The 24,084-nt window shown below is 47.0% G+C and overlaps 1 protein-coding gene across 3 annotated transcripts; it reads left to right on the top strand.

Moving 5' to 3' along the window:
• Nucleotides 1-1,596: 1,596 nt before the first annotated feature.
• Hsph1 (heat shock protein family H (Hsp110) member 1) lies at nucleotides 1,597-21,134 on the top strand. 3 transcript variants are annotated; one of them, XM_050161893.1, is made up of 18 exons: nucleotides 1,599-2,265; nucleotides 4,802-4,859; nucleotides 6,409-6,549; nucleotides 7,089-7,211; nucleotides 7,729-7,828; nucleotides 8,136-8,269; nucleotides 8,605-8,849; nucleotides 9,429-9,657; nucleotides 11,184-11,290; nucleotides 11,458-11,591; nucleotides 13,288-13,496; nucleotides 14,861-14,992; nucleotides 17,211-17,348; nucleotides 17,929-18,054; nucleotides 18,855-18,962; nucleotides 19,062-19,181; nucleotides 19,368-19,529; nucleotides 20,268-21,134. In XM_050161893.1, exons 1-18 carry the CDS (start codon nucleotides 2,123-2,125, stop codon nucleotides 20,469-20,471), a joined length of 2,613 nt encoding a protein of 870 aa, XP_050017850.1. In that variant the 5' UTR covers nucleotides 1,599-2,122; the 3' UTR covers nucleotides 20,472-21,134. The 3 variants fall into 3 exon arrangements, with proteins under 3 accessions (XP_050017849.1, XP_050017850.1, XP_050017848.1); XM_050161891.1 differs by having other exon boundaries at nucleotides 1,604-2,648; XM_050161892.1 differs by lacking the exon at nucleotides 14,861-14,992 and having other exon boundaries at nucleotides 1,597-2,648.
• The last annotated feature ends 2,950 nt before the right edge of the window (nucleotides 21,135-24,084 follow it).

Here is a 24,084-nt window from a genome sequence, read left to right as displayed (position 1 = left end):
GCAGGTACAATTGTTGTGAGCTGCTATGTGGGTACTGGGGAACTGAAACCAGGGTCCTCTACAATAATAACAAGTGTTCTTAACCACTGAGACATCTCGCCAACAGGGTTTGCTTTATTTGATTTAAGTTTCCACCTAAAATTTCTAAAGCTATGACCAAAATAGAATGGGGAATTACATAATAAAAAAGAATGAAAACTTAAGTAAAACAGAATGAAGCTAGTAGAAAATGACAAGTGTTTAAATAAAAAAAAATTGGGGGGGATGTCTAATGGGCTCTCGTGACTTGAATCGCTCTGTACATAAGCAGGTAAGGGAGCTGGCTAAGTCAAAGGAAGGCAGGATGATGGCACCTCTCTGTTTCCACAAGCAATTGGAGTTGAGACTTCAGTTCTGGCAAGAAGCTGGCTTCAACAGCTTTTCTTACAACAACCTACTGAATGCTCATTAGTACACTACTTGTTTTATTTGCATCCAATCCTTCCAAAACCCCAGCAAGAATGGGTGTTATTGGCATTTTATGGGTGTGCCCGGGATTACAGACATTAAGCACGAATACATGATAATTTTATGGTTGGTGCTTTCTGTAAGTTTCTGATCATGACAAAATCCTGTGAGGAAGGACACAAGAAGGGCTGGTAATAACAAGTTCACACGGCTCACAGATTAATAAGGACAGCCAGAACACAAGTCCGTCAAGTCCAAATGTGCGTGCTGTGTTTTATATAATACGTTATCAGTGCAAAGATCTGAACCTGGCCCAGATCTGTCCAGGTCCACATCTCTCTGGAGTTTCTCATATACAGTCTGAGAGGTAGAGCAAATAATTTATAGCTCCTCTTTGTTAAAAATAGCTATGATCCTGTCGATTTTAATAAAAGTTTTCATATACTAAAAAAAAAAGTTGGGTTGTGGAAGTTTCGGAGATGCGTAACAAAAATAATTACATTAAATGGTTTTCAAATTTAAAAATGCAGCCGCCCCGAGCTAACTACGGCTCGTCTCCCATTTAAAACACGACCGCTTGGTGTGGCGGGTGCAACAACTAAAGTGACAAGCTAACCAGGCACCAGGAAGCATTACTTATTCTGTAGTTTGTATAGCAAGCCGCCGATTTAAGCAGCCGCACTTGTCTTGCTGGAGGACGTCTTTTAACCTTGGGTGCCACCTCTTTATTCAATTACACACTTACTTAGCAGCACGCGTTTGAACCGCGCTGATTTCCATATTCTGGATGTCAAAGTACACACGGAGTTCTCAGGCAAACTTTTAAGTGTTTAGGTAAACGATACATAAGAGTTGAAAGCAAGCAGCACCCGTCTTCCTCGGTCTCTTTACTGAAACCAAAGCTCACTTTCCAAGGGAAGAAAACAGAAGCTTGAACAAGGCTTAAACCACACTGATTTATATTAATAAGGTTAGGGGTGGCAGGTTAAACAATGGCGGCATAAACTAGTACCCAAAATAAGCTAAAGCGACACCACCAGCAGTCTCCCAAATTGCACAGCACCCAGAAGCTGCTTACAGTTTAAAAAAAAAGAAAAAGAAAAGAAAAACCTCTGGTGTTTTGTTCTGCAAGAATCTTGTCAGCAGATACAAACAGTGCTGCATAAAACTGAGGCTTCTGAATCGGAATTCATCAGTTGCGTAAAGAACTGACAAGGACAGAACACAGTACAAAGCCAAAGCCAAGGAAAGCGCGCGAATAGGCAGCGTCCAGCTGGGCCTTCTTCGGAGTCCTTAAGACAAAGCCGGGTCCCAGCACGCACCGCGGCCTAGACTACATATCACAGCATGCAAAGCGCCCAGGCCTCCCCGCTGGACTTCACTCCCCGGCATGCAAGGCTCTCTGGTCTCCCAGCCAAACTACGCTTCCCGGCATGCTCTCTTCCGAAAGCAAGTCGGCAGCCCGAGAGGCCTGGGGTCTCGGAGCAGTGGGTTCTGTCTCTCTCCGTTCAGTAGTTCTTCGGCGTCCGGAAGTCGGACACTGCTGCTCGGTGTCACTTCATGAGAGACAGGAGTTTCCGTCCCGTTATTCATCGCCGGGATCAACTGGAGCCCAAATTGCCCCGGGGCGGGGAGGGCGGGATGGAGGTTGGGCAAGCTCGGTCTGCTGCAGCCAATGGCTTCCGAGCGGCTGCTCTGTCACCATGGCGACGCAGGCCGCCCGCGGGGGCGACCATCCTTCCATTGGGTAGAATCTTTCTCGAAGGCTCGAGAAGAAGGAAGCGGAAGTGGCACGTGGAGGGGCCGGTGGAGGCGCCGGTGAGTAAATGCCGCAGATTCTGGAAAGTTCTCCTCAGTAAGCTACATAAGGCTGAGCGATTGGGACCTCCCCTTTTGGATTGGTAGCTGAGCGGCGGCGGCGGCGGCGGCGGCGGCGGCAGCAGCGGCGGCGGCGGCTGCGTGCGAGAAGACGAGCTGCGAGCGGTGGCAGAGGCTGAGCGGAGGCTCGCGGGGTAAGCCTGAAGCATCTTCCCGGCCGGTCGGGAACAGGAGGCGCACGCAGCGGACCCGAGGCGGAGGCTGACCGGGCCAGCCATGTCGGTGGTGGGACTAGACGTGGGCTCACAGAGCTGCTACATCGCGGTGGCGCGGGCCGGGGGCATCGAGACCATTGCCAACGAGTTCAGCGACCGCTGCACCCCGTAAGTAGGAACCTGGGTGGCCGGGGAGGGCTCGAGCTCGCCGCTTCTCTTGGGAGATGGTGGCCCGGGGATTCGGAGAACCGTGACACCCTGCGACCACCTGGCCTGGCTTGGCCTTTCCCGGGTCGCCCCCCTGGCTCCCCACCCAGCTTCTTCCAATCTGGCACCCGTTCCCACCTCGGCAGGAATCTCCGCGGAGCCTGAGCTGCCGAGCCTTTTCTTCCGCATGGTGAATCTCCAAATGACCTAGAAGGTTCCAGAGCCTGTGCGCTGCTGCTTGCCTAGGGAGCGGGTGGACTGTTGTTAGCGACCACAGAAACACTATGGTAGAGGAATTCATCGACTCTGGATTTGCTAATGTTGCCCTAGTGCCCTGAATCGTTTTTTTTTTTTTTGGAAGAGTCCTTTTTAAAGCTTAACGTGAAAGCCGTTCGTGAGAGTTACCAGACCGATTGTTTGTTTATTTTTGGCACGGTTTAGAATAAGCAGTACAAATTTCACATTGTTGTTGCTAGCACGTTGCTGTGCAAAAACCTCGGTGGGAAGGATGGATTTTTGTCTCTGAATTAAATATTCTGCAGCACTGTGGGAGGGCAAACGGAAGCATGGTAGAGCAACTTTTTGAGGGGGTTAGTTTCTGAAGGTTACGTAGGCACAGACCTGCGTGTGCAGTCAATGACAACAGCTTTTGCTTTTATAGGCAATTATTGTAGGTGGTTTTTTTTTCAAGTGCAGAGTCCAACATTATTAAAACCTGAAGGTAAAATCATTCTGACCTTAGATGATTTATGTGCAGAGGAACGTTTATGAGAGTGAATAGGAAATAAGCCTTGCTGGTAACTCACTCTCTGAGCAACGCAGTGTGATACTCTGTCTACCTCTTTACAAAGCCATGGTCGTCTGTTTGGCGGTTAGGAGGAAAGATGTCAGTCTTTCGTCGTCATGCCTCTCCTGTGAGTGCTTCTGTGCTTCTACAGGCTCTGTATTTTTTTTTTTAAAGCGTCTCAGAGGAAAGCAGGGGAGATGCTCGAGTCAGTGTTGACCAGCATTTTCGACTGATGTTCCTGTTAAGCTACAGGATTAACAATTGGATTGGCTACTGATTCCTATTACAGTTGGTTAGTTGACTTGGAAAATGAGAAGATCGACTGTTTAGTCTCTCAGCTCAGACTCCCAGGATTTGTAGACGGCACCTTAAAAGACCCAGCCATTGCTGGAGGATCCCTGGCTTTTAGGGTGACATTTGGTGTACCTGCTTAGACCACTAGGTCCAGGCTGTTTCTGTCCTAGCAAACTTAGCCCCGTCCCATTTTACTCATCTCATTTACCCATGTAGGCGCGCGGAACTGAACCAAAATTAGATTGGGTTTGGATTAGTAATGCACAACGGGGTACTCCTAATCCAAAACCTTAATCACTGCCTCCTCCACACAAGCCTCTCCATCTTGTCCCTGTTCTGTTACTACTCGTTCCCTTTCCATCGCTGAGAAAGCTGTCTGTCTCCTTGCAGGTTATTCCTCATCTTGTCAGAGCGGGCTTAAGTGACTGACTGGTCACACTCCTTTCCCTCCGCACTTGTACTCCAGACTGCAGTAACTTTGGCTATGGCTCTTTCTTGCTTGACCTTCTTATGGGAACCTCATCTGTGTGCTCTAAACTCTACAGGCAATGCCACGGACCTCTTAGTTACATAAAACCTTTTCATTTGTAAAGCAGGTGGTAGATCAGGACAGAAATATGTGACAGTGACATTTAGGGTTGTATGAAGCTGATGACAGAGGTACAGTTATGCTCTACTTTTTGTTGGTTGTGCATAATGCCAAGTTTAATAATCCTCTAAATTGAGAGCTTGCAGAATTAGTGTTGTTCCATGTTCTTTGTGACCTAGTGACACTGTCTTAGCACTCGAGGTTTTGAGCAAGAATGCCCGAGCTACCAGTAGACTAGCAGACTTCTTCATTGGGGTGAGCAGGGCTAGCAGTTGTCAGACCTGTGGCTTTCAATTATTAACATTCCCAGACTAAGTTTGGAGTATCGGGGAAAGTTGGAAGCTGCAAAACTGGGCTTCGTTTCTGTTGGAGTTCCCTCCTGTCGGTTTAGAAATGGTTTCGTGTGCTTTTGGACAAACGTGGAACGTTTGTGTTCTGTTCTAGGTCAGTCATATCATTTGGACCAAAAAACAGAACAATTGGAGTTGCAGCCAAAAATCAGGTATGTTCCTGAAGAGAATGCCCATTTGGCTTAAAGGGAAATCCCAGCGGCACCCCAGAACGATGCACCGATGTTTGATACAGATTCGGTTTAAAGTCTTAACTCTGGAGAAATGGCTCAGTCAATCAGAGCACTTGTTGCTCTTACAGGTTTGGCTCCCAGCGCCCTCTTGGTGGCTCATAGCTGCCTGTACCTCTACTTCTTACATCCTCTCTGGCCTCCATGGGAACCAGGCACACATGTGCTGCGCATACTGCAGACACTCATACGTGCACACTAAAGATGAAAGTGGTAGTTCTTTACGATATGGGTGTCAGGTGTTCGTTTGGATGGTGATTGCTTGATCATCCCCACCCTTGTTCCTTCTCTCCTGTTTCTGTTCTTAGATTTTTTATTGGCAGCCTTAATTAGGGTAACTTTATTGTCTGTGTATGTATACATACATATACATATATGAATGAATGAGGCTTCTTGGCTGCTGCCTCCTAAGTACTGGGATTAAAGGGACTTGACACCGTGCTTGGCTTTAAAATGTCTTAAATGACAGACACTTTATTTAAAAAAAAAAAAAAGCCTGGCTAGTGCGACTCCTCAGTGGGCAGAGGCACCTGTTGCCAAACCTGACAACACGAGTTCCATCCCAGGGCCACACGTGGTGGTGGGAGAGGACCAACTCCTGCGGAATGTTCCATATTTGTGTGTGTGTCTCTGTCTGGTTTACAAGCTGACTGGATGAGCACACCCGGTGGTGCTAAGCCTCAGGCACTGCCCAGCTGTGAAAAAATAGTAGCCCCTTGGTGCTTCCGATTTTAAGTGACTTCGTTGTTAGCGAGGAGCCTACATTTGAGTGACATGTCCTCTGAAGTGGGTTGACTCAAGCAGTAGGTGAAGAAAACCCCTTCTCAGAATAAGTTGGCATATTTCCATCTTGTTTTCCTTCTTAGCATGTGTATTTGCGAGCAAGATCGCATCCCAGGGAACAGGTTACCTAAGTACCCTGTTTTTAGCACGCATGTCCAGCAGTGTGAGATGGATGTGGATTTGGCAATAAGATCTGTGTCATCATCCCCCCTCCCCATAGTCATTTAGACACTTTTGAGATGACCCTCACCTCATCTGTCTACCTCTGGCATAGGCCAGTTTCTAGGCAGAAGTGCATACGGTCCTTAGCCTGGCAGTGCCCCGAGTCTGACTTCAGTGTGACAGTGAGCTCTGGCTTATTTGTGCGGAGAAGATGGGGTGCAGCAGTGCAGTTGCCGAGCGTTTGAGAGCTTTGGAGACTGTTGCACCGTCTTTTCCTTTATCTTGCAGATTTTAAGATCTGCCCCAAAGTCTGATGCCACCATTGTCTTTCCTTCTGGCGCTTTCCATAAAAGAAAGTACAGTAGGAGCTATGTATGCATTCATGGAAAAACGAGAACTCTGAGGGAAGGTTAGGTATTACCTCCAGAGTTGATATGAGTGGCACAGGTAACGGCCTGAAGCTGCTCTAGGCACTGATAGGTTGTGAAGTTAGAGAGAAGTCTTAAGTCTTCCCTTTCTTTTGCAGCAAATCACTCATGCAAACAATACAGTGTCCAGCTTTAAGAGGTTTCACGGCAGAGCGTTCAGTGACCCCTTCATTCAGAAGGAAAAGGCAAGCCTGAGCTATGACTTGGTCTCAATGAAGAATGGAGGCGTTGGAATCAAGGTAACGCAACTGATCCACTGGGCTCTGACGGAAGCGTCTCTAGCTCAGCTTAATATTTTAACCCAAGCTGACTGGACACAGTGCGGTCTTTCCCTCATATGGCTCCTTTTCAAGTAGAGTTAATAGAAGCTGTCTCTTGAGAATTACTTAGCCGAGCGTACATACTCACATAGGTTATTTGGTGTTCCTTCTAACTTTCTAGTAATTTTTTGGTTGCTTTGGTATTTTTTTTTTTTAAGAAATTCAAGTAATGTTGATGGCTCAGACGTGGTCAAAGAGCCCTTTGGGAGCCTGTGAGAGCAGTGGAGTGCCAACCAGAGAGCTGACTAAGAGCTGCTGTCTGTGGCCAGCCCACACTGATGACTCAGCCCTAGCTTTTCCCTCCTTTTCATCTCTAGGGAAAAGTTCTTCCTTCTTTTCCTCCCTTTCTTTTTTAATTCCTTTTTTCTTCCCAAACCAATAAACTCAAATTATGTGGAGCAGGGTCCGTGCTAACAGTGAAGGGTTGGAGTATGTGAGCATGTCCCACTGTGTCGTAGGTCATGTACATGGATGAAGAGCATCTCTTTAGCGTGGAGCAGATAACAGCCATGTTGCTGACTAAGTTAAAGGAAACTGCAGAAAACAACCTCAAGAAGCCAGTAACAGATTGTGTCATTTCAGTAAGTAGAACCCAGCCAGGCAGTGTGTTTGCTTGCAGCTTGCCTTTCTTTGCTGCAGTATTGCATATATGCATGCTCTTTCCTTACAAGGTATTCTTAGCTGAGTGTTCGGGAGCATTTCAAAGTAAGCTCAAGTGATAATTTTAGCTAGAAGCTGCAAGGGTTCTTGACTATAGTGGGGTCTCCTGTGGAGCTTTCTGAAAATACAGGTTAACTGGCTGCATCTGCATCTGGGTTCTCTCCAGGACAGTTGGCCGCTGTAATACCAGGGGTTGGTGAAGAGCTTCTCACAGTGAAAGATTCCTTCCCTTGGCTGAAAACCAATGCTTTGGGAATTACTGTTTTGTTTGTTTGTTTGTCTTTTAAGGCAACTCTGAAAGCCAAGGAAATCACTAGAAACAAAAGTCTAGATTTATGTTTGAGTTTTGGGGGACTGGCCAGGCCACCCACTGTGACTTCATTAGGAGGCTTGCAAAGCAGTTGGAGGTCCTGTGTCTAGAGCTGCCTCTCTTTGCAGGTCCCCTCCTTCTTCACAGACGCTGAGAGGAGGTCTGTCCTGGATGCTGCACAGATTGTAGGCTTGAACTGCTTAAGGCTCATGAACGACATGACAGCTGGTAGGTGTCCCCTGGTGGTGTGTTCTTACCGGTGCCTTTTAAAGGATGTGATTTAGATCTGCATTTGTGTTGACTGATAGCGCTTTTTCGGTTAAGGAAAACTAAGTTTGGATAACCAGTCTCCTAGCAGGCTTGGTAGTGTATATGTAGTCTGATACTATTTGTGACTTTTGCTTTATCATATCTAACGTTGAAGAGTGGTGGGGCATTGGGCAGCAGTCAGGAAGACGGGGGTCTTCCTGCGACAGTAAACCCCTGAGAAAGTGGCCTGGGCAGCTGGTGATGTGCCTTCTTGTTTCCTTTGCAGTTGCTTTGAATTACGGCATTTATAAGCAGGACCTGCCAGGCGCGGACGAGAAGCCTCGAGTAGTGGTGTTTGTGGATATGGGGCACTCCTCTTTCCAGGTGTCTGCCTGCGCCTTCAACAAAGGGAAACTGAAGGTAAAGTTGAAACTCCTACGCTGGACAGTAGTTTGTGAACCGGGAAGGTGCTTGTTGAAGATGGAGCTCCCTCTTGGCAAACTCTGGAGGGGGAGGTGGTCTTTTGTGTTTAAGAAGAATAATGTTAAGGTTCTCTTCAGCGCAGATGGTAAGGGTAGGCAATCCCATAAGAGACTTGGAGAGACTGGCATTCTTTCAGCTGCATGCCTCCTGACCTGTATTTATGTAGCTCTGAGCCTGTTAGCCTTTTGTTTGAATAGGACTATCTAAGAGTCTAATTGTAGTGGGATTGAAAGTAACCTGATTCTTTCTCTTGTTTTTTTAAACAACCTTAGGTTCTGGGCACAGCATTTGACCCCTTCTTAGGAGGAAAGAACTTTGATGAGAAGCTGGTGGAGCATTTTTGTGCTGAGTTTAAAACCAAGTACAAGTTAGATGCAAAATCTAAAATCCGAGCCCTCCTTCGTCTGCATCAGGAGTGTGAGAAATTGAAAAAGCTCATGAGCTCCAACAGCACAGACTTGCCACTGAACATTGAATGCTTCATGAATGACAAAGACGTCTCTGGGAAGATGAACAGGTGCTTGCGGCTGGGGTTGTACACATGAAGTGGGCGAAAGGTAGAAGTTTAGCCCAGTAGTCTTTGTTACCCTCTCTTGACACGTGTTTCACGATATGGCTATTGACTGTAAACACCATTGTATATAACTTAGGATTTAGGGATGCGGCTGTGAAGGATGCTTTTTGTGAATGTGTGTGTGCACTAGCGTGTGTGTGCACTAGCGTGTGTGTTCCTGCCATGGTGCTCATGTGGGACTCACAGGACAACTCTGAGGAGTCAGTTTTTTCCCTCCAGGTTGGCAGGCTTGGCAGCAAGTGCCTTTGCCTGCTGAGTCCTCTCATCAGCCTGTGAGGCTTTTACAAGTACCTTTCCTCAATGGGATTAGTTTCTTTGTATATTATCCACAGAATTTTCTCCCTTTCTTCTTTATGCTGTGACGTGTATGTATATATATACATACATACATGCGGTATACATTTTATATAAAATCAATGACATGGCTCGTGTGGGGTTTAGGGTGCTGAGGAAAAGGCTGAATGAGTTGGGTTGGTAAAAACCCATAGTAATGGTTGCCACTGGCTCCTTTCATTTCCTAAGGTCCCAGTTTGAGGAACTGTGTGCAGAACTCCTGCAAAAAATAGAGGTCCCCCTTCATTCACTGATGGAACAAACGCACCTCAAGGCCGAAGATGTGAGTGCCATTGAAATAGTTGGAGGTGCCACGAGAATTCCAGCTGTGAAAGAAAGAATTGCCAAATTCTTTGGAAAAGATGTCAGCACCACACTCAATGCGGACGAAGCCGTGGCCAGAGGGTGTGCCCTGCAGGTGAGGTTCTGCTGGGCTTCCTGGGGTCACACACGTGGAGCCCTGGGCCTGCTTCCTTTCCAGAGGAAGTTCCTTTTAGGTGACCCAGTAAGCCTAGCAGACTGGCATACTGCTGTGGAGGTGAGAAAGGGGAAGGCCCAGCTGCTGTCCTTTTTGTTTTTNTTTTTTTTTTTTTTTTTTTTTGATTTTTGTTTTCTTTTGGTTTATTTGTTAGGTTGGTTTTTTGGTTTGGTTCTGTTTTTTGAGATAGGGTTTCTTTGTGGCTTTAGAGCCTGTCCTAGAACTAGCTCTTGTAGACCAGGTTGGCCTCAAACTCAGAGATCCTTCTTCTTCTGCCTCCCAAGTGCTGGGATTAAAGGCGTGTGCCGCCTCCGCCACCACCACCACCACCAGGCCCCAGCTGGTGTTCTGAGACGATGACTAGAAATGGGCCTGGTTGGGAGATGGCTGAAAACAGCTGACGAATGCTTGTCAGTGTGTGATGCTGGCAACACCTGACTTCAGGCACAGGAGGGAATCAGCTGTGATGATTGAGTTGAGGAAGAACGTTAGGTTTAGGAGTGTTAGTTACCAGATGGTTCTAGAAAATAGTTCTTTTTCCACCCCCACATGAAGCTGAAGGGTTACGCTGGTGACACAGAAGCATGAAATGTAGATGTTGGTAATGAACAGAGGATGTCTGACAGTCGTTCACAAGTAAAGGAGAGTCTGTGAACGAAGGTCTCTAGAGAACTCACCTTGTGTGACACAGAAGAGAGGGCAGCCTTGCCCGCTGTCTTGTCATGGCCTAGGCTGGCTTTGAATTATTAATGTTGGTTAATTGTACAGGAGAGTGGGCTTCCTTACAGCGTTGTCGCATGTCTATAGGTACATGTAGAGTGTTTGACCCCTGTTGCCCAAGTTAACCCCTTGCCATGGGTCATTTACTCCCTAGTAGCCCTTTGCAGGGAGGAGTGTGCACCTTTGTCTCTGCTTCCCCGGTAGGTGGAAATTGGAGTTCCTGAAAAGGAGCGCATTTCTGGCCTCTGCTTTGAGGGAGACCACTGATGAGATGTTCTCCTGGTGGGTGTGTGTGCTTTCTTCATTTGTTAGTTTTGTGTGTCCTGTGTAGACAGGCTGCCCTGTCCCAGTTTTGACTTTACAGATTATATTGAGAATGCAACACATTTTGAGTTTCATCCCTTTTGGTGCTTTGACATGTGAGAGCAATAAAGCAGAACTTGTGGGTGTCCGCATCTCAGAGAGAATCCGCTTGTAATTGAAAATGCCACCAGCAAGGCATTTCTGGGAAAGCCTGTGCTTTCAGTCTGTGGAACTTGGAATTAAGGATCGCTGGCCCCAAGATTCGTGATTTGTCCTTGTGGCTGGTGATTAGCGTACTGCTAGGATGACACATTCCTTATTCTTAAGGTGATACATGCTGCAAGCAGTGTAGATCTGCCCATCCCAGTAGAACCATCATAGTGAAAGGTATATGGAAATACTGCGCTGATATTTCTAACCTTTAAATACCTTGTCTTTTCAAGTGTGCGATTCTCTCTCCGGCATTTAAAGTTCGAGAGTTCTCCGTCACAGATGCCGTTCCTTTTCCAATTTCTCTGGTCTGGAACCACGACTCAGAAGAGACCGAAGGGTATGTAGCCACAGATAGCTTTCCGATGCTGTCTTTAAATAAAAGTTGAGTGTCTAGGGAATTTTCGGGGGCCAAACCTATCCTCTGCATTTGGTTACTGTGAACAACAGGCAGAATTAGTAAGTTGTCAAGCTGAGCTGTGGATGTCTTTGCTGCCTTCCTCCTAGTGTTCATGAGGTGTTCAGTCGGAACCATGCTGCCCCTTTCTCCAAAGTTCTCACCTTCTTGAGAAGGGGACCTTTCCAGCTGGAAGCGTTCTATTCGGACCCTCAAGGAGTTCCATATCCAGAAGCCAAAATAGGTAAGCAAGTCATGTGTGCACCAGCCCTGGGACTTAGAGCTGCAGCTCGTCGTTAGCGTTGGAACTACTTCTGTAGAAGAGTCCTGAGGAGTCTTTCTTTCATTGGACTCTTTGACCTGGACTTGCTAGCCTAGCTGCTTTGTTGCGATAGAGTCTGTATTTGCAGAATACTGGCCACTGACCTTCCCGCAGGATTAAGTGTTGTTGGTGAGGTGTTACTTCAGATCCCACAGCAGGTCGTCAGCACTTGGCAGGTCTTCTGCAGACTAAGGTGTTGTGGCCTGTCACCTGTTCACAGTGTGGCAGGAGAACAGCTGGAGAAGTTGTTGACTGCAGGCCTGGAGTTGTCAGGGTTGGACTCTACACATCTGTCCCCTTCCCAGAGATGAGCTGTTGCTTAAGTGTTGGTGTTCTGCTCACCGATGACGAGCTGTCCGTCAGGTGCACTTTCACATTCCGTACTCATGAGTGGCATGCCCAGAAGGGTTTCTGTAAAGGACCATTTGGCAGTTACTTCCTGACTTAGTGGTTTGTGCCAGCCGCCATGCTTTACTGGCCTAGAAGTTAAATCTAGCAGTGTGTGCTGTGCAGACGGCTCCTAGGTTAACGTTGCCTTCCACGTACCTCTTGAATATAACTGGTTGAAACACTTGTGGAGACTGGGTCTGTCTCTAGTCCTGGCTATCCTGGTGCTTACTGTGTATTCCCGAGTGCTGGTACTAAAGGCATGTGCCATCGTGCCCAGAAAAGTACACATTTTTAGACTGTTATTTGTGTGACAGTACATGTGTGGAGGTCACAGGAATTGGGAGTTGGTTTTCTTCTTGTAATGTGGGTCTAGGTTTGAGCTTGGGTCACCACACTTGCACAGCAAGCCCTGAGCTGCTGAGCCACTTAGCAGCCCTCGAGAGGCTGGTGACTTAGTGGGGGATAAGTGTAAGTGCTCATTCAAAGAGGCCCTCCAGAGCAGTGCCTCATCCTTCCTAACTCTGACCCTTTAATACAGCTTCTGACATTGTGCTGACCCCAGCCATAAAATTATTTTTGTTGTTACTTCATATCTGTAATTTTACTATTGTTGTGAACCATAATGTAAATATCTGTGTTTCCCAATATTTTTAGGCCACCCCTATGAAAGGGTTGTTTGACCCCAGAGGGAGTAGCAGTCTACAGGTTGAGAACGCTGCTCTAGACCAGTTCACAGCAGCATTCAGACGACATTCTCTGGGTTACTCCGCAAGGCTGTGGACTACCCTAGCAGTGCAGGCTTTGATGTGTGCTGCTATTCATGTCCCTTGTGTAAAACATGACTTAAATAATTTTGATTGTTCCATCAGAAGATTAGTATTTCCTAAAAGACTAAAAATTTAGCATGTGCTTGGTCCCGTCTTAGATTTGCCCACAGATTCTCATGTCTGGTGTGTGCTCATCCACCTGAAGATGAGGAGGAGGCAAAACTGTTTTGCAGGAGGAGTTCCTGCCCCTGGTGTCTGCCCAGTGGGTATTACCACAAGAGTGTGCTTCCTTTGGTTTAATGGCATGAGTTGTAATAGACTCCTAAGAGCCTGCTTAAGGGACTTGAAGTTGGTTGGGGTGGAGTAACAGTTTCGGCTTGATCTCTTAGCCTTGTGTTTTCTTGGCTGTCTTTGTAGATATAGAAGTTCATCTCTAAACTGGCAGTTTCTTTTTGCTCTAGGCCGTTTTGTTGTTCAGAATGTTTCTGCACAAAAAGATGGAGAAAAGTCTAAAGTGAAAGTCAAAGTGCGTGTGAACACACATGGCATCTTCACCATCTCCACGGCATCCATGGTGGAAAAGGTCCCAACTGAGGAGGATGACGGGTCTTCTGTCGAGGCAGATATGGAGTGTCCAAACCAGAAACCAGCAGAAAGCTCAGATGTGGATGTAAGTGGTTGGAGTGACTGTCAGTTCAGAAGTAAAATTGACTTCATTCTGAGCTATGGGGGGGGGGGGGAGTTAAATATGTTTTAATAACATAGCATTGATCAGAAGTTGTGTAATGATAATTGGTCCTGCCAGTTAATGGCAGGATATTAGAACATGCTACATTGTGACTGAAGTGCATGACCTCTTGGAGAAACTGGTCTATAACTAAGACAAGCTGCTTTTTCTTTTCTTGCTATGTTAAATCAGATTTTGACTGGCTAAAAACAACTATAAAAATTGAAATGGAAAATGGTTTTGTTTCGTTTTCATTGTATGGCAAAATTGGTGTTGGTATTCCAGGCCCCATTTTTATTAGCATGGCTTTGTGGGTTGGGGGAGTCAAGAAGAACAATGTCACAGATAATGGTGGCGTTGAGACTGCTTAGCTTAGCCTTGCAGTTGATTTCTGGGAGCAAGCAGAAGTGGCTTACAAGAAGAGGCAGGCAGACAGTGCAGTGTTGGTGTAAGACTTTGGTATCCACTGGTCTCAAACACTGAAGGACTATTAGAATCACAGGAACCTTAGCTTGTTCTCATCTGGACACTGTCACAGAGTGAGTGTGGCTAGTGCTTCATCCTCTCGGGGTCATAGTGCCTTAGATGTGAGTAATGCCTTACCTTCAGTTCTAGAAGCTGTAGGTGGAAAATGTGGAAGACCTGAGAGGGTTAGGCAGGGAATAGAGTAGTTGAGCCTTGGTTCTCTAGCCGTGGGGAAAGGTCATAGCAGCACAGACTTGCCGGGAACTGGGGGCTACCAAAGAGCTTCAGGGGTCATTTCCTTCCCCTTTGTCTTGAAGCCATATTTTTAGGCAAGGTTGCTAGTTGACGTGTACTAGTTATTCTTTGTTCTGAGATCCCTTGAGGTAAGATAGCTGAGTCCTGAAGCAGGGGTGAGAAGCCCTGGGATAAGCCATAGTTGTCCTTTCTGTAACTCTTGAGTGATGCCATCGAGGTACGTGCTGCCGCTGCCGCTCGAGTTCAGACACTTGGTTTTGGAAAGAGCCTGGGCTAGTAGCCGCCCATTTCCTGTGCTGACGGGATTCAGATCTGTACAGGGCTGGAGAAAGGCTCTTCAGGGGACTCTGGATTGTCACCATGGTCAGAGCCCCTGTGGATTATGTAACTGCTTATAACACTGTCATTCATAAAATTTCTTACAGGTTTGAAATGTTTCACGAACTTGTTTTATTTTTATCTAGTACCTTTACTGCCCACCTACTAAAATTTCAAAAATTGAGAGTACTGTCTTTGGTGCCCTGTAACTTTCAGTTCATACAGTACACCTGCTTTCTACATCCTTTGTGCCTGGGCTTTCATTTCAGAAAAATAGCCAGCAAGACAACAGTGAAGCTGGAACACAGCCCCAGGTACAAACTGATGCTCAGCAAACCTCACAGTCTCCCCCTTCACCTGAACTTACCTCAGAAGAAAACAAAATCCCAGATGCTGACAAAGTGAGTGACTCTTCCAGTTCCTTCCATTAGACAATGTTGCAGCATGTGATGGTTAACGGTGTAGACCTGGGGTTTCGAGAGGAGTCCAGGCGACTGCGGGCTGTAGGGTTTGTTCTCTGTTCGTTTTCTACACAGTACTTGGCTAAAGAGCTGTGAGAAGGAGTACTCGGACTTAGGCTGGGAACCAATGTTTTCCTTTAGATCTCAAAGCCTCTGATAATTCCACTCCAAGATGAGCCTAAACTAAAGCAAAAGTCTGCTGAAGGCAGAAGTACCTGCTGATGCCAGAAGCAGAAAGATGCATCCCAGCACTGCAAGAGTTACTAAAGAGTTGGTTGATTAATTAGCTAATTCATGGATTTTAGGAGTCTGGTCAGCTTTTTCTCCTTTCAACTTATCAATTTTGAGTTAATTTGATGGTCTGCTAATAATAGCTGGCTATATTTCCAAGTGATTGTTCCTTTACCTTGCTTCCAGAATTGGAAGCTAAATAAAACTAATGTGTTCCTTAGAAAATGGCAGCTTGTAATCAGACCTTTCAAACAAGTGATCCTGTTGGTAGTGAGGAGCCCTCATTGTTTCCAGCGCAAGCTGTGCTTTGCCATTCACATCTCTGCAGGCTTCCTGTAAGTGATTAACTGTCCATTGCAGTCCGGTTTCCTCTCGCCTTCTGAGGATACCTTCCCCCACTCAGGCACGTTTCAGAATGGAAGGGCTGCTGGAGGACACAGGAGATTCTCTACTGGGTTTTCGTTTGCCTCTGTCCTGATTAATCCTGCAACCCTTAGATTAACTCTGGGTCCTGACTGAGTTTTGAAGGCTGCTTTCGTTTTTTCCCCTACTAGAAAAGAGTTGAGGTGGTAACAGTTATTTAGAAAACGGGTCCTCATGTTTCAGTATCTTCCCCTTGATTTAGAGGCACATGTCAACAGACTTCTGCAGATAGCCTCAGTGCCTTTCTAGAAAATGACATTGGGTTGGCTCTCAGCCCTTGAACATGTCTTGGAGGGTTTCTCATCTGGGTTGGAATGCCACTTTGTGGTTGTGTTGGTTTGGCCAGGGGTTGGTTGAATTTTGTACTCCTTTTGTTTCTGTTAACTGCCGTAGACTACAGTTTAATCTGATCCTGGAATATCTGTTGCAGTTCTGTGTCTTGTCAGCTATAAGCAGTGGGTTGGTTTTTCTCTGTTGGGGTTCAGGGCATGATGCATTGGCATTGCAGGCCGACTGCATGGGTACGGTCTCTAGGGAACGTGTGTGTGCAGCCGTCTAGCAAGCCCTAAGGCTTGTAGCTCAGGTGCCCAGGACAGTGATGCTGTGGATTGGTAGTTCTACCTTGATATGTTAGCCTAGGCGATCCTGCTAGGTTCTGCACACCTAGCTTAAGTCTACCCTGTCACTGCGTCTCCTCAGCAGTGAGTCATTTGGGGCAGAAAGCATGGTAAGAATCTGAGGGCAGGGAGTGGACAGTGTTTGGAAAAATTGAAGGCCACCTCTAGAATTGTATTCTTGTCATGTAAGTAATCTAGAGTAAATACACTATGACTCGCTAGCCTTTCTCCAAAGCATTTGCTGGTAATGTTTGAGTTAATTTTCCTTTTAGTAGTCACATACACATAGTGACATATCTTAAGGTTAGGATGTCAAGCGCTTGTTTTTCCTTGCATAGTCCAAAGCCAGTTTTCTGTAGTGTTTTTATGTTTGTAAGACCCTTTCATCTCTTTGTGGCCCAAGCTGGCCTCAAAGACATAGCTACAGGCTCCTGAGTGCTGAGGCGACAGGTATGACCACTGTGCCTGGCTGTCCTGAGAGTTCCAAATGAGAAGTGACACGGCCGAAAGCCAGGTAGTACCTCTGCACGTGATACACAGACTTGTAGGGGCGCTCTGGGCACTAATTCTGATCGGAACAGGTACTGTGCTAGGCTGGGGAGAGTAAGATAGTCGTTCCAGCACTGACTTAAGCCTAGCCTCTCCAGTGGTGTTCTGAGTGTATGTGACGATTTGGAGACTTACAGACTGGTCTGAATAGAGAAGGTGATGGTGATGCAGGAAGATGGTGCACTTAGCTGCTGCCATAGTCCGAAGTGGGCGGTGGGCGCAGATGCTCTTCCACACTTCCAGCGTGAGAATTAGAGATCTGTACATGAAGCATCAGTCAATGTGGTAAGTGTTTGATTTCCAAGGATTAAGAATTTTTATTTTTCTTAACCCTCAAGGCAAATGAAAAGAAAGTTGATCAGCCTCCAGAAGCCAAAAAACCTAAAATAAAAGTGGTAAACGTTGAGCTGCCTGTAGAAGCCAACTTGGTCTGGCAGCTAGGGAGAGACCTTCTTAACATGTACATTGAGACCGAGGTAAGCGTTTTTATTGGGTGTTTCTGTTTGGTTGTTTGTGCATACTGCAAGGGATGAGTGACTAATTCCTCACCAGGACTGAAGTTTTAACTGAGTTCCGAGAGCAGAGAGAGGCAAAGATGAAGCTACAGGGAGTTTGTTGGGTATGGATGCTGTGCAGGTCTGTGTTTTGGTAGTTGTGTTTGGTTGAGAATAGCTCTGTCCTTTGACATAATGTGAACAATCTGAGCACAGGCACTGTAGGAAGAAGGCCATAGAATTACCCTCTTAAAATACCTGTGCATCACAGATGTGCCTTCATAGTCTCAAAGTCAGGAAACTGAGGGGAATCACTGCATTTAGAAATTGTAAAAAATTATCCTTTTGTAAATTGAAGAGTATATTGAAAAACGGGACAGCCTAATGTTACATTAGAAAACAACTTCTCCATGTCTGTTTCTAAGTCGAAGGACCATGACATTGTGTAGAAATGTTTCATGAGGTGCAGATTAGAATGAAATGGTTTTATGTGGTCGTCTTGCCAACACGTTGGGGTGTGGCTTGAGTCGCTGGGAGTCGGCTAACCTCTGCTTCCTGACAGGGAAAGATGATAATGCAGGACAAACTGGAGAAGGAGAGAAACGACGCTAAAAACGCAGTGGAGGAGTGTGTGTACGAGTTCAGGGACAAGCTGTGTGGACCATATGAGAAATTCATATGCGAGCAGGTAGGCCCAGGATGTTTAACACTCACCCGTCTGTGCTTGTGGTCACTTGAGTGTTCCAAAAACAAAAGTTGGAGAGCAGAACTGAGCTGGCCCTGGACAAGGGCTCAGCTGCCCTGAGTGTCACCGTCACTTGGGACGTCTTTACCATGCAAACGTCTGCTCTTGGCAGACGCATGACATGAAGGCTGGAAAGACGAATAGGAACCCTTAGCTTCTATGCTGGTGTTCCCTGGGCAGCCTTCTGCTGCTGTCACCGTGAGGCATGTTCAGCACTGTTAGTAAGCGTCACTGGCCTGTCGCCCTTTCTTTCCTAACTGAAGCTCTGGGTAGATCCAGAAGCACAGCCGCGTGTCAGGTGGAACTTGGGAAAAGACTGGCCAGACTGGTGTAGGGACTAACTCATAAAGATGGTTTACACTTGGGGTAGAACCCCTGCCCCCCAATCCTCGACCCCTGAGCTGCCCTACAATGTGCTTTGATTACTATCTGTGCCAGGCATAATTGAGACAGTTGCTTTGGAGATTAGGGACATAAATTGCTCTTCCGTGACCCAAGCATGACTCTGGAGCTGGGTTTCTCGGGTACAGCATTGTGAAGCAGAACTGTTGTTAAAATCATTATAGTAAGACAGAAGCCCCAGTGCCTGTGCCTCACGTGACACCATAGGACTCTAGTTAATGTGAGGGGAACCCAGTGTGTCCTGTCCCTCTTGGGTGAGCTGCTGGGGTCATTGCCTAAGATGCCTACTTGGGTTAAGAACCTCTGAGGTAAGACTGCCACTAACCTTTTTTCATGTAAAGGAACATGAGAAGTTCCTGAGGCTTCTCACAGAGACAGAAGACTGGCTGTATGAGGAAGGAGAGGACCAGGCCAAGCAAGCATATATTGACAAGCTGGAAGAGCTGATGGTAAGCTCTTTGCCCTGACAGGTGCAGCTTGCACTGTACGCTGTAGACGGTTACTGAAGTGTAAGGTTGGCAGTTGTTAACCCCTCTCTTACACTTTAGAAAATGGGTACTCCTGTTAAAGTCCGGTTTCAAGAAGCTGAGGAACGGCCGAAATTATTGGAGGAGCTGGGGCAGCGGCTGCAGCACTATGCCAAGATTGCAGCGGACTTCAGAGGCAAGGTAGGCGCTGCTGTTACCCCACGAGTGACCTGGACTTGGCTAACACGTGACCTCAGCATCTCTAGCCTAATAAATGTTGAATGAGGAGTATTGGTGTTTCACACCAAGGTGGATTTGAACTTAGGGAAAGTGTGGAGAGTAGATGTGTCTGTTCAGAACCCTCTAGGATCTCTGTTTTCTGTCCAGGATGAGAAATACAACCACATTGATGAATCTGAAATGAAGAAGGTTGAGAAGTCTGTTAATGAGGTGATGGAATGGATGAATAATGTCATGAATGCTCAGGCTAAAAGGAGTCTTGACCAGGACCCTGTTGTGCGCACTCAGGAGATAAGAGCGAAAGTCAAGGTGAGTGTGTCATCTTTTGTCTGGACGGTCAGCGTGACACATGGCGTTTCCCTATAAATCTTTGACCTCATCTGGATCGGTACTGGCTTCCCTAATGCATTATTGCCAGTACATACATTTTCCCTAGTTGGCTGCACGCAGTACATTGAACCCCTACATGTCCCAGCAGGTGCTGTTTGTCCTTCTTTTGAGGAAACAGACACCATTGAGAGCAGTCAGTCCTGCCCCCGTGGAGGGGAGACCAGCATGTGTCAGGTGTTAGCATTAATCCTGTGGGAGAAAAGGAAAGTGGGTCAGGATGCTCAGCTGTGCAGGGCAGCAGGTTGGGCATTGACCAGGGGCGCCTTTCACCGTGCTAGAGTCCTGAGAAGAAAACAGAGGGCTTGTCTGGTCACATGTGAGGAAGTCCGGGGAAAATTGGCCGTTTTAGCCACTTTGTAGTTCTGAGCTATAGACCGCATCTTGAAGTGACTTAACCTCAAGTCCCTTCCATATTATGGAATTCATGATTCCCACATTTTATATTGCAGCCATAAGGTAGCATTTATAGCCACCTAGCAAGTCCCCAAGAAACCCTAGGAGGTAGTCACTTTGATCAGGCTTGTCACTATGGTTTGTATAGGTTTGATGAGACAAATGGAATTGGGTAAGAAAATCCTGAATCGGGAGTGTGGGGAAGTAGTTGAGTGAACTGGGTGGATCAGAGCTAAAATCTAATGGCTAATTTTGTCTTCTTAGGAACTGAACAGCTTTTGTGAGCCTGTTGTAACTCAACCCAAACCAAAAATTGAATCACCTAAACTGGAGAGAACTCCCAATGGCCCAAATCTTGACAAGAAAGATGATTTAGAAGGCAAAGATAATTTTGGTGCTGAAGCCCCGCATCAGAATGGTGAATGCCACCCTAACGAAAAGGGCTCTGTCAACATGGACCTGGACTAGGCTCTGCGCCAGCTTCCCCTCTAAGTCATGAAATGTTTGCCATAGTATGTGACTCTGTACAACAGACTTGAGTATTTATATTTTCTTTCTTTTTTTTAAGACTGTCTAGAAATTTTGTGTATTATATGGGGGAAAAGAAAAGCTTGAGTCTGTAGTCTTGGCCCTAAGGGAGAATGACCTTGGTGACAGAGTCCTGTGGCAGTGTGACCCACACTGAACGCTGTGCAGTATTGCCTCTTGGACCGCTGAGGAGTTGAGTTTCTTTTGAGGAGACAGACTCTGCCTGCTTTTCAAGCGCTCCGTGATTGGAATCTCGGAGCAGTGCTTCTCACCAAGGTGGTTTTTTTTTCTTTTGCATTTTTCTCTCCATTTCCGCATGTGTGTGGCTGTGGGTGTTTATAAATGAGATTAAGTCTGATTTGTAAGGGCTTTCAAAAATTAAGTCTGCCCCATAGAGTGATTTTGCTTCCATTATTACACATTCAGCGAGTGCAACGCAGCTAGTGACCTGTAGCAGCATGCAGAGCAGGCTGTAACCATCACCACAGTGCACTGTCCCGTGGAGGTGCGACAGACACGGGAGATGTATGGATCATGTGATCATTGTGACCACCTCATGAGCTTTAGAATAAAGTTCACCCTGTGGTGTCGTTTCTAAATGGCTCACTTTGTCGCTGACTCAGAATGGTATTGGGGGACAAGTACATCTTAAAACATGGCACCTGCTGGAAACCCCACCCTGGAAGACCCTGCTGGTGTCCATGACTGTCCCCTTGTTCTCTGGTGACTGACCAGCTGTGGGTCAGCTAGTCATTACCCACCCGGGGTTTCTCTACAACTATGAGCCCAGAAGGTTCCTGGAAGTGTTGCCCGATACTGAAAATTCACATCTGTGGTGGATTCTGGTCTGAAGCCAGATTCCACCTTGGATGGGTTTGAGTGTTCTTTAGGTGTTCTGTGTCCTTCGAGGTTTTGCTACGTAGAGTTTTTTGAGCTTAGCGTGGCGTGGCTCCCTAGGGCAGGGAATCATGGTTGTCAGCAAGTGGCAGAGGAAAATTCTTCACCTGGTGTCAGCCGGGAAGCCCAGAAAAAACAGATTTGGTCAGTATCGCCTTCAAAGGCACACCTTCCAGTAAGTCTCCTGTCTCCTCAGCCAGCGTGCCACAGCTAGAGACATCACTCAAGTGCAAGGCTGTGTGTTGTGTGTGTCTGAATGAACTCTGGTCCTCTGCAAGAGCAGCAAATGTTCTTAATTGCTGAGCCGTCTCTCCAGCCTATAGGTTCTGTCTGCTTCTGTCACTTAGCATCTCCAACATCTGTACTCCAACTATTTGTTGCTTGTGGCTTGACACAATTCCTCGTGGATTCTGACAGCTTTCACACAATTGTAAGAAAACCTCCCTTAAATATCAAATTAGCGCTTATTATTACTGTAAGGCTCTCATCTTTATATGGGTAGTGAACACTGCAATGGCCAGTCACTCTCTGGCTCAACACATCTTCCCACGCACTTCTCACAGGGGCCTCTTCGTCCTGACACAGTTGTATCATCGGGTCCCATTCTCACAAAATATCATTTACAACTATTCCTTGGGTTTGAGATCCATTCAGAGGGTTAGCCCCACCAACCAATATTTTGTGATCTAAGTTTCGCTTGAGAATTTTGAATGCTTTCCTCCTACCATACTAGTGTTTAACCAGGTGTGTGGGGGGGCGTGGCTTTAAAAGAAATCAGATGGATTACTTCAGAGCCACTGAGCAATTAAACGTAGCCCACTGAAAGAGGCAGACATATTATGTAGAAGGCGTTTGGCCACCTGACTGTTGAAGCTACTGGGGCGACCTGATTAAAGTCCTGTTTGCCCCTTTTGAATGGCACGTATCTCCGATGGAATGATTCCTGAGCTTAACCGCCCTGAGAATAAAGCCTGTGGTGGACCCTCTCAGCAGCACGCGCACAGACAGCAAAGTGTGTCCATTCTGCAGTCCTGAGCTGGTGTGTTTATCGAGGGCCCCTAGCCGTTTGCAATTTCTGTGTATAGGTTTGAAACCTGGCCCTCAGGAAGGAGGCTGCAGCTTACTCTACTGTGGAATGAAAGAAAACCCAGCCGAAAGCGTGTGGTCTGAAGAGTGGACCATGGTTTGGTCAGCAGGTGCGGATGCTCAGATGCGTTCCACAGGAACCCAGGAGGAACCTGGGTTACACAGACTCAAGTGGAGGAGTGCGGCAGCCTTCTTCGTTGTGGTAGGGTCATTATTTGTTGAGTGACTAATAGAGTGAGTCCGTGCAAACAGCTTCAGAAGGCTAGTAGTGAGGATGTCAGTAGACAGCAAAGGACCGGCCAGACTAGAAGGGAGAGCAGCCTGTGAGGACACTCAGGCACGGGTCGGAAAGGCCATAGAACATGCCCTGATGATCTGCAGACGGTTGCAGCGTCGGTCACTGCTGCATTCCAAAAGCACACTGGACAGGCAGAATTCGAAAAGCAAGTGGTCACCTGGGGGCAGTAAATGACCTCCAGAGACCCTGTGGAGCCTGGGGTGGGGGTGGAAGGCTCGGTCTGATGATTTCTCTTAGCTCAGTTTATCAAGGAATTGTACTTGCCTTTTGCCCATTGAATCAGCCAAGACCTGGACGTCAGAGACATTAACACCGCAAACTCAAGGGGCCTTTGAGTGCCCTGTATCTCTCTGTCCCTCTGGCCTCCCCCAGGTCTCGCCCTCTGCTTGTTTCCTGCTTGTTACTTTCTGGAAGGATCAGTGTCAGCCAATAGCTGACGTCATCCCTGATGCATTTACCACACAGCTGTCTCTTCACAAACCATTTCAAACTCTATTCCTCAGAGAAACAGTAAAATTGTGTGATTAAGATAAGACCTAATGGGTTGGCCTGGAGAGATGGTTCAGCGGGTAAGGGCTGCTCTTCCAGAGGTCCTGAGTTTAATTCCCAGCAACCACATGGTGGCTCACAGCCGTCTGTAATGGAATCTGATGCCCTCTTCTAATACTCCCATCATGCAGGCATACAAGCATGCACATACGTAAAATACATAAACTTTTAAAAAGACCAAGTCTGTGCCAGCCCAGCCCCCAGTATGGTTGGTGGCATTTTGGTTGCTTCCAGGAGACAGGGAGGGCACAGCCAGGACTGGGGCTGCCTCTGGTGAGTAAGCGCACACCTGTGGGCCAAGGCTTTGCAGAATCACATTCTCACGGTGGTACCATTTCCTTCCTGAGTTAGTACCACCCCCTCCGCCCCCGCTGCCCTGGTTTATTAGAAGTGGCTGGGTACTCTTCCTTACAATTGGTAAGAAGAGACCCGGGCTGGCTGAAGAGGGTCCTGAAAATGGAGGAGGGGATGAGGAGACATTAAGGCAGGGCTGAGGCTTTGGTGAGAAGGGCCATAGTGCAGCCCAAATTCTATTTCCTTGGCATGGTGGCCCTGCCTGTCCCCACTTGCCCTCCTACCTCTCACATACGTATATCCTGCCCCACCTCACACATACACATGCGCACGTACACATGCACACACATGCACACATACACACACACACTAGTTTGGGGATGTGTAGCTCCACTCAAGGATGGTCCAGGAGTGGTCAGCATTATGGGA

Source organism: Alexandromys fortis, unplaced genomic scaffold, assembly GCF_014885135.2.
Source record: "Alexandromys fortis isolate MF-2015 unplaced genomic scaffold, M_Fortis_MF-2015_v1.1 scaffold_118, whole genome shotgun sequence".
Taxonomy (NCBI): Eukaryota; Metazoa; Chordata; class Mammalia; order Rodentia; family Cricetidae; genus Alexandromys; species Alexandromys fortis.
Note: the sequence above shows the minus strand (reverse complement) of the source record. Positions and strands in the feature narration are given on the sequence as shown.